Source organism: Archocentrus centrarchus, chromosome 17 (genome assembly GCF_007364275.1).
Source record: "Archocentrus centrarchus isolate MPI-CPG fArcCen1 chromosome 17, fArcCen1, whole genome shotgun sequence".
Taxonomy (NCBI): domain Eukaryota; kingdom Metazoa; phylum Chordata; class Actinopteri; order Cichliformes; family Cichlidae; genus Archocentrus; species Archocentrus centrarchus.
In genome coordinates, this window is record NC_044362.1 from 2,038,077 (window position 1) to 2,048,561 (window position 10,485).

Consider the following 10,485-nt stretch of genomic DNA (forward strand, 5'->3'; position numbering starts at 1 on the left):
GCTTGCTAATAAAAACAAAACAGAACTAAATAACTCCCGACAACCCCTTTCCTATTGGTGGAAAAATGCACCATAGCAACCAATCAGAAAATTATGCGGTAACACAATGCACGCAGCTGTTTTTCAGGGTGTCACACTCGCACGTGCACGAACATTCACGCGCACAATGGGGGGCGGCGCTAGGGCCACCAATCGAATACTGCTTGTAACGTTACTGTTTATGACGTCAACATTCCAGCTGCCGTCAAAAGAACGAAGACCGTCAAAAGAACAAAGAAGCTTTGCTAGATCAAAGAACCCGAAACCTTTAAATACAAATAACCACGAGAGACTTTCAGAGAAGTTTTCAGTCTCCAGTCAGTTTGGTGGATTTGTTTGTTCTCAGCATTCAAACATTAAGTTTCAAAGACAAAACCTTTGGAAACATTTGGAAAGCGTCTTAACATTTCAAGAATATGTCTCAGCACCAAAAACAGAGTGATTTCGCTGAACCACTTCACTGCAGTGGTCAGCTAAATGTCCCAGAAGACACTGAATCCCTGAAAAGGGCATTTGAGCTCCTCCAGAAAGAAAATCAACAGCTGCACATTAAGATCAAACAGCTGCAGGATGAGAAGGACAGAGACATGGAGGCCCAAAATAAGGGCTCTGGAGACATTCTCAGAGAGGACCGACCAGGTCAAGATCAGCAATACAAGGGTAACATGCAGATCATAAATAAAAATTGGAAAATAAGGTTTCATAGATCGCAAAATGAAGTAACAAACTTGCTGCTAGAGCGAAAACAGAGCACAGCTAAACTCCAGCAAATGCAGTGTACTCTGTTTTCCCAGCAACAGAACCTCAATGACTTGAGGGAAAGATATAACATGGAGGTATACAAGCTCCAGAATCTGGAAGCCAAACACAATCAGACACTATACCAACTCCAGCAAAAGGACACAGTAACTGAGCAGATAGAGTGCCAGCTTCAAGACGTGATGGTCAGATATGAAGTGACAAAAGACAAACTCAGAAACATGGAGGCACTACAGAAAGAGACACAGCACAAGCTGGACGAGAAGACCAGAGAGCTGGAGGCCCAAAGTAAACGCTTGGGAGAAATTTCCAAGCAGGACCAGGACCAAGATAAGCAATACAAGGCCAAGTTGCAGGGCATAAATGAAGGCTGGGATGCACTGCTTAAGAAATCGCAGCAGGAAATTATACGCTTGTTGGATGAGAGGAAAGAGAAGAGCCAAAATGAGAGAGAAATGAGAAGTGAAATGACCTGCATGAACCAGGAGATAGGAGAGTTGCGATACAAGCTTGCAGACTTGGAAGCAATACACAAAGAGACAAAATACCAACACGAAAAACTGGAAAGAAAATACAAGGAGACACTATACAAATACCCAAACCTGGAAACCCAACATAAGACACTACAGCAGCTCCAACAACTGGAAGAAATCGCTGAAAAGACACAACGCCACTTTTGTGAAAGTGAGGCTAAAAATACAAGTTTGCAGTTAAAGCTTGATCAAACACTGCAACAAAACATGGAAACAGGAAAAGAGAAGGAGCAACAGGAAGCTGAACAGAGAGAGATGGACAGCAAGCTCAGAGACATGGAGAAGAGACATGAGGAGCAGAAATCCAAGTTGCAACAACTGGAGGCTGTAACTAAAGACACACAACTCCAGCTTCTAGAAAGTCAGAAGGAAAAGGAACGCATGCAAGTAAAACTGGATGAAGCAGTGCAAAGAAATGCAGAACTGCTACAGGAGAGGGAACGACAGGATGAACTGGGCAGAGAGATGCAACGTGCTCTTCAAGCCTCTGAGGAGAAAAATACTGAACTCCAAGTATTTTATGATGAACTCCAAGAGAAACATGTTGCAATGGAGGCAGAGAAGGTAAACCTGGAGAATGTCTGCAATGAAATGATGCCTAGGATACTGAAAATGATGGAAACAAACACACAACTGCACACACTCTGCGAAGCAGTACAGAGCACAAACGATCAACTGCAGGAGGGGATACAAAAACACGAGAAAATGCATGAAGACCTGCTTTGTGCTCTTCAAGAAATGCAGAGGGAAAATGAGCAGTTACGAGACGTGCACGATGAAACAATGAAGGCACAGAAAAAGGAATATGAAGATCTGAAGGAAAAGCATGCAGAAAGTGAGAAAAAGGTGGAAACTCTTGAAAACACAATAAAGAAACTTGAAGAAACGACAAAAGAATACGTTGCTGCCATCAAAGAGCTCCTCTGCCAAAACACAGAGTTACAGAACCTCTACCTGAAAAAGAAGAGAAAGCCTTGCTGGTTTTTCCGCACGTTCTGCTGCTGCTTCTCCTCCTCAGCTGAAGAATAATAGCCTGCTCTTCCTCCACCCTCCATCCATCTCCTTCCTTTTCACCTCTCCCCTCTCCTCATTCCTTTGGATTGGCCACAGCATTTACCAGCACCATGTCCTAACAACTAAATATGTCCTTGAACTTATCAGTGGTCGGTTTAACACACCACCCCCCCCCCCCCCCCCCCCCCCCCCCCAGCCGGTCGCAGCAGATGGCTGCCCCTCCCTGAGCCTGGTTCTGCCCGAGGTTTCTTCCTTTTAAAAGGGAGTTGTTCCTCGCCACTGTCGCCAAGGGCTTGCTCACAGGGGATCTTCTGATTGTTGGGGGGGGGGGGGCTCGTTAAACCAAACCCTGATAAGTTCTCTGGCATCAAATATGAGACGCAGCAATATGTAAACACATCATGTGTTTACATATTTGCTGAGTCTCATATTTGGTTGTATATATAATTTTATATGTTTTGTTGTATATATATATATATTAAAAAAACAAAAACAAAAATTAAGTATCTGTGTTTTCTGTATATACTGTGAAAGAATTCATGTTTTATGGTAAAGTATTGGCAGCTGTCACAATACAGTTGTGTGATATATTCCACACATGGCAATAACTAGAAAAAGCGTTTCCTGCAGAAACTGCAATGTGAATGCTTTGTGTAGCCCAGAGTATCCACAAGGAAGATTTATGGGAGCTGCAAATCCATAAAATTCCTTATACTAAATTTACTGAGTAAACAGGGTTGAAAAAGAAAAAAAATTGATCGCTAAAAGAGTTTTTGTTAGTGTTACATTTAATATTGATGTGTTAATATGGATGGACCATGAACTAACAATAGATTTTTGTAATCTAATATTTAGTGTTAAACTCTGGGGTGAGATGTATGTTGATGATGTAAATGAGGCACACAATGCATTTTTAAATATACTTCAAATGAAGGAACACTTTTTAATCAGAGTTTAGCATCGGGTCAGATAAACCTCTGGGATATTGATCTGGTCAGTTAAGTAGTAGCACTGCCTCAGTTGCAGATGCTCTCTTCCATTCCTGGATGCTTCCAGCTGATGACATCACCCACATGTTAAAAGAGGGGAAGCATGACTGACTGGGAAGCAGTCACAAAAGGCAAGATTTTATGACTCCATAATGACCTGAAAACCTGACAGTGAGCATCAGAACACAATCTGATCCATGATTACAGAGTTTTGACTCTCCTGTCTTCACCCTCTTCCCCAGTATATATTTAAGATGAAAGCTCTCCATTTTAACACGCTGCAAGAAGCTCGTGATGCAGACGCACAAGAGCAAAGAGTCAGACCGGATCAAACAGGAAGTAGCCGCCTCGGGAGCTTCTAAACAGCGCTGCACAATGCAGCAATGCTGAAGGGGAGATCAAATTTCAGTCCCTCTTTTGCCCTCAGAGGTCAACTTCTCCAGCCTGACCTGGGGTGCTCAGCCAGGACTGCATCGTTGTTAAGAGCCAGGAGAGGCCCATTTGTGAAAACTACTCTTATATATTGGTTTTCAATCTTTGTCAGCAAGTTTTAGACAGGGCTTAATAATGTTGTATTTATATTGTATTTCCCTCTTTTCTATTATTTTTTATGGCATTAAAAACAAAAATAAAACAAGCATTAGTGGATTTAAGCATGAGATATAAGATCACCATTACACACATAAATCAGAACACACCTATTTCACATCCCCATAAGCTGGTGACCCATGATTATCGATATCATTAATTGATCTTGTCTTCTGTGTGTCAATGATGCTCTTGTGAAGTGTATTAGCTTTTAAAATCAGTCCGTCCAATCTAGATTCTTCATATAAATTGTCCCACACGGCAAACACTGACTCTGATTCAGTTATTATCTCATTTTTGGCCTAAAATTCATTAGATAGATGTAAATTGCATCTATCTTAGGGTCAAATCAAAGTCCAACTCTACGAAGCTCTTACTCCAAAGATAAGAAGAAATGATCAACTGGACCAATGCACAGGTAGCAGTTAAATATGCAGCCTTCAGCCTCCAACACATCAGTTCTGACAGTGCAGCTTATATTCACTGAACCCATTGATGTTCAAACCACAGTAGTCAGCGATTTATCACTCAAGATGTATTTCTACACCTCTTAGACAAACACTGGCCATATATGGCCGTCATCCTGGTCAGTTTCCTGTGAAAGGTGTATAATGTCTCAGGTATGATCTCAGGTACCTGTGGAAAAAGTCCAGTGAGATAAAGTTCCAATTTTTCCGTCAACTAAACAAACTGAGTCATGAACTGCAGGTCTTATGGGTCAATAATTACCTTTACACAAACAGCTAGGACTATAGTTTAACAGGACACCAAAATGCCCACAAATATATTTTAGAGATCTATTTATTCAATGGCTTTTAATTACAGCAGGATGAATATGTTAGTGTAAATGAATCAACACCCCCGAGTCACAGTAACTGTCAGAATGCTTGAAGCACAGGTCGAGGAGGAGGATTAGCTGCAATCTTCAATCCCAGCTTATTAATTAATCAAAGACCCAGACAAAGTTTTCATTCTTTTGAAAGCCTGACTCTTAGTCTTGTCCATCCTAATTGGGAAATTCAAAAACCTGTTTTATTTGTTATTATCTATCGTCCACCTGGTCCTTACTCAGAGTTTCTGTCTGATTTCTCAGACTTTTTATCTGATTTAGTGCTCAGTTCAGATAAAATAATTATAGTGGGTGATTTTAACATCCATGTAGATGCTGAGAATGACAGCCTCAACACTGCATTTAATCGAAACATGGTGTCTAACCACATACTTACTCTGGATGGCATTACTTTGGCCTCCAGTAACACTGTGAGAAATCTTGGAGTCATTTTTGACCAGGATATGTCCTTCAATGCACATATTAAACAAATATGCAGGACCGCTTTTTTGCATTTGCGCAATATTTCTAAAATTAGAAACATTCTTTCTCAGAGTGATGCTGAAAAGCTAATCCATGCATTTATTACTTCTCAGTTGGATTATTGTAATTCATTATTATCAGGCTGTCCTAAAAGCTCCCTGAAAAGCCTTCAGCTGATCCAAAATGCTGCAGCTAGAGTACTGACAGGGACTAGAAAGAGAGAGCAGATTTCTCCCATATTGGCTTCTCTTCATTGGCTCCCTGTTAAATCTAGAATAGAATTTAAAATTCTTCTCCTCACATACAAGGTCTTGAATAATCAGGCACCATCTTATCTCAAAGACCTCATAGTCCCATATCACCCAAACAGAGCACTTCGCTCTCAGACTGCTGGCTTACTTGTGGTTCCTCGGATACTTAAGAGTAGAATGGGAGGCAGAGCCTTCAGCTTTCAGGCCCCTCTTCTGTGGAACCAGCTCCCAGCTTGGATTCAGGAGACAGACACCCTCTCTATTTTTAAGATTAGGCTTAAAACTTTCCTTTTTGATCAAGCTTATAGTTAGGGCTGGATCAGGTGACACTGAACCCTCCATTAGTTATGCTGCTATAGGCCTAGGCTGCTGGGGGGGGTTCACATAATGCACTGTTTCTTTTCATTCACCTCTTTTTACTCTTTTTATATCCCACTCTGCATTTAATCATCATCAGTCGCCTCTGGTCTATAGGTCAGGTATTGCCTAAAACATCTCAGATTGAGGTTTTGTTTGCAAATGATTCTTAATAGATTTCCTAAAGGCCATTGCTTTCCACTCTGCTACAAAGTGCAATATAAAGAATTGGGGAAAATCTTTTAGAAGACAAAATATTGCCTGGGTTACAGTTTTGTGAAAGGTTGTTACAGAAGAAAACAATACATCACAATATTCACTGAAGGGAGAAATTTACAATTAATGCATCAAATCATTTGATGTATTGTCTTTAAATCTTTACTTTATTATACTGTAAGAATTCAAACAATCTCAATATAATTTATGGGATTTTTATTACTTGTTTTGTTTTCAACTTTTTATCTTTGTAATTATCAAATTTTATGATTTTTTTCCTAATTTGAAAGTAGGGAGAAAGCTTTGAATTTTTTTTAGACCCACCCTAATTGGAGATGCAATACTGCAATAGAGATTTTCCTAAGATGGGTCCCATCTCCTAATGTCTGCAGTACAATCTGCTCAGAGACCGTGACATAACTGTGTAATAACTCTGCATGAAAACAGGTTCACTTTTGGTGGATTGATCCTAACTTAGTAAAACTAGTGGTATATTAAAACTGTAAGATAATTTCTCAGCATAATAAACAAACAGGAAATTTAATTAAATTAAATTCAATTTTATTTATATAGCACCAAATCACAACAAACAGTCACCTCAAGGCGCTTTGTATTGTGGGTAAAGACCAGAGGCGATTGCTCTAAGACTGCAAGGGAAGCTCAGCTTCCCCTAAAATGTCAAAAAATAAGTGGTCAAATATATACTGTTGTGTGTACATGTCATTAACTAAATATGCGCTACAACGCGCTCAACTTTTGTTCAGAATCAGCTTCTTATCACTGGTAACGACGCGGCTTTCCTCTCACTCGTTCCCGCAGTTTCCCAGTGTTTTAAACAGTGTGGATGCTGAGCGTCCACACAGTTCAATAGCAAAGCAAAGAGTGCAGCGAAACGAGACGAGTCATTGGATAAATGCTGGGCTTTGTCCCGCCCATCGGACGCTCAGCGTCTCTGGGGGTCTATGGGGCAGTGGGCTGGCCTCGGCTGGCCCGGACGCTCAGCTTCTGCATGATGATTGGATGATCTGTCTGAGGCTGAATCCCTTTTTGATTGACAGCGAAATGAGCGAATCAACGATCTTTTGGTGTAAACATCCATGGGAGCATTTTTAAATTTTCATTCTGTTCTGAGTTGAACTGGAGACTTTCCTAATCGTCTTAGCAGCATTTTCTTTGTTAAAAACGACTAGCGACAAATCGAGCTTCTATTTCTGGTGGGTTTTTTTGTAGCTGCTTGTGTTTGGAGACTGACTTCTATCACTCTTTCTGACTTCTATCGCAGTTTCTGTCCAGCGTGTGCTGCTGAGCCCCTCCACCGTCACAAAGCACTCACAGGCGAACACACTTCACACTAGCCTCGCGCCAGTCCCAGCTAGCGACCTAGCTAGGTAGCAAGCTGCACATAATGGCAGACAGTTTGAAAGTGGTGGACCGGAGTCGGACAGTGCAATGCCTCAGGTGTACAAACTATTGTCATTAGTGGCAACGACTGGAGCTACATCTGCAGGTGTGGAGAGGAGCTTCTCCTGTTTAAAGCAGCTCAGGTCTTACACCCGTACCACCATGGGCCAAGGCCGTTTAAGCTGCCTACCTCTGCTGGCCATTGAGAGGACACTAGTCAAGTCCCTGGAAAAGACGCCTTGTTGGTATGACAGGGTCACAGATCATTTTCTTGAAAAGGAACGGAGGGTAGAATTTACGTATAAATACCAACACATTTTATGATGTAGGCCGAAATTGAGCTTCCCCTCCTTGAAAGAACCAGGCTCGGGGGGGGGGGGCAGTCATCTGCTGTGACTGGTTGGGCTGAGGGGAGAGAGACAGAGAGACAAATACTGACAAAGTCAGTATTTGGCGTGACCACCACCTTTATTCGTCCACACAGCCTGAACTCTCTGAGGCAGCTTTCTTCTCATTTCTTCAGGAACAGGTCTCCAGGCTTCAGTGAAGGACATTCAAAGCTCTTCTTTGGATGTTTCCGCCTTTGGTTCTGTTCCGTCCCGCACTGCTCTGATGCTGTGATATGCTACTTGATACTATATTTCTATTTAAATTGTTATATTTATGGTATGTCTACTGTGCAGCTCATTTACACTCCTTCCTTCACATGTGACCTTTAACCTGAAGGAAGTGAGAGAACACTCAGTGCAGCTTTGAGGCTCATTTCTGTGTCTTTGTGAACTGCAGGAGAGCCGCACACTGTCAAATCTTGTATTACTGCAGATGGAGAGAGGATCAAGGATGTGGTTCATTAAGACGTGTGCTCTGGGCCATGCAGCTTTGGCCTCATCTCTTTGCCTTAGAAGGAAAAGTCCAACTCTGATAGAGTTTTGTGTTGTTGTCCACTTTTATCGTTCTGTCTCACTTCCTTGCCTCACTCCCTCATCTTCTTCTGCCCAGTTGACGTCTCCCGTGTATTAATTGATAGACAGAGCTCCTGAACCTCTGCTGTTTTTTTGTTTTTTTTTGCTTCTCCTGCTTCTGGCTCCATCTGTCAGAAGATGTGCGTCACACAGGGGGCAAACTTCTGTAAATGAGGACAGGAAAAGAAATCCTGACACACTAGTTGGCAGGGTTATAATAGTTTTGGATTTTACATTATAGTTTAGTTTTAGTAAGTTTTCAGAGTGGTTTTGCTCATTTTTATTAGTTTTTGTTTTTGGTTTCAGGCTTAGTTTTAGTTAGTTTCAGTATTAGTTTTAGTATTTTCATACTTAATCAGGTGCAAGATTCAAGGCACAAAAGTGACTATTCTGTAATAAAAACTCGGCAAAAGATGTTTAAAGAAATATATTCAACAACCAACTGTTCACAGACAGCAGCACTACGTGCTAAATGTGTGTAATATTAAGGACACACATGAACATCAACAGGGAGAAACAAAGAAAAAATATGAACTCCAAAACTCAATAAATTCTACAATAAACTCCACAATAAAGTTCAGCATCAGTGCAGCAGATTAACGCCTACATGTGGTGTTTGACAAACTCTTTGAAGGAGTCAAAGCTTAAATCCAGCTGCATCCTGATGTTCTCACCACCTGAAGCTGCTTCTGTTTTGGAGCTAGCTTGGTTAGATGCTCCTAATTAGACTTGTAGGGTCTTTGGCCTCTGTTGCCTATGGAAGTGGCTGACCTCTTGTCCGCATTTATGCATGTGTAGCTGGATTGTGTGTGTTAATAACCTTGTGGTTGTGTGCTGGGGGGTTTTCAGTCCTCGCTCTTTGTGCTCAGTTTTTTGGCTGCAAACATATTTGTCCCTGTTTTTTTTTTCTTCATTCCCTCACATCCATCCCGACAGATTCAGCCGTCTCCCTCCAGGAATTTGCTGACATTTGTGAGTCCTTATATTGATGCTTTGATTATTATTCCTGATTGTTATTGTCTCACTGATAAAGTAGGGAAATGCACAAGGACTGAACAGGTTAATCACAACGTTGCAGGCTGCCTAAATGTGCGGAACACTAAGAAGTGTTCCGCACATTTTTCATCATCCACAACAAGACACTCGATTCTATCTGTGCGATCCTAGTAAAAGAAAAAACAACAACAACTCTGCTGCTTTCTCTGCAGACCGCTGCCATTACTTTGAGGAGCAGCGCGGTGTGCACGCGCACGCACACACACACAGTTGCCCGATGGCGTTCTGAGCTTAAACTCAGAGAGCGGAAAAAATGATTTCATATCCACAAGACTTTTTAAAAAAATGACAATATCTATAATTTCAGTTAATTTTAGTTAGTTTTGTAAACTCACAATTCAGTTTTAGTTAGTTATCGTTTTTTCCTTTTAATTTTAGTTTTTATTTGTTTCAGTTAATGGCAATGTTTTTTCAATTTCAGTTTTCGTTCGTTTTCGTTAACTATAATAACCCTGCTAGTTGGTTAACGACACACTGCCCCTCTCTCACCCCTCCGAAACTGCCAGTGATTTAAAGCTTTGCCTCTTACAAAGTTCACTGTCTGTGTTGCAGCGCTTATGACTCGTTCTGTCTGCAGTGCTTTGCTGCGCAGGGTTTCCTGCTGTGTGACGCAGTGATGCACTGTCAGCTCACCTGTGCAGGTCTCCCTCTGTTTCTTCCGTGCCCGCTCTTCACACAGTTTACCTCCGCTGTTAGAGATCAGGTCCTTTGCCTCGCCTGTTTGGCAAAATCCGTTTTCCACTTTTCATTTGGTCATTTTGTAAAACGTGATTGCTGTTTTTATCCGCTGATCACTGATCAATATGTCATTGGCAACGGAAAATGAGTACACAGGTCTCGCGGGCTGTATAAAATTATATCGCGGCCCGGATGTGGACCGCGGACCTTGAGTTTGACACAGGTGGTCTAGCTGCCGCGTCTCTCGACTGGTGTCTGTCTAAGGGGGTTTCCGCCGACATCCGCAGCCAATCATAAAGGAGCAGCTGAATAAGAGCAGAGCGCTGTGGT

General features: G+C 41.7%; 1 protein-coding gene across 1 annotated transcript; it reads left to right on the top strand.

Moving 5' to 3' along the window:
* Positions 1–212: 212 nt before the first annotated feature.
* LOC115795216 (golgin subfamily A member 6-like protein 22) lies at positions 213–2,457 on the top strand. Its single transcript, XM_030751039.1, has one exon. It carries the CDS (start codon positions 456–458, stop codon positions 2,358–2,360), a length of 1,905 nt encoding a protein of 634 aa, XP_030606899.1. The 5' UTR covers positions 213–455; the 3' UTR covers positions 2,361–2,457.
* The last annotated feature ends 8,028 nt before the right edge of the window (positions 2,458–10,485 follow it).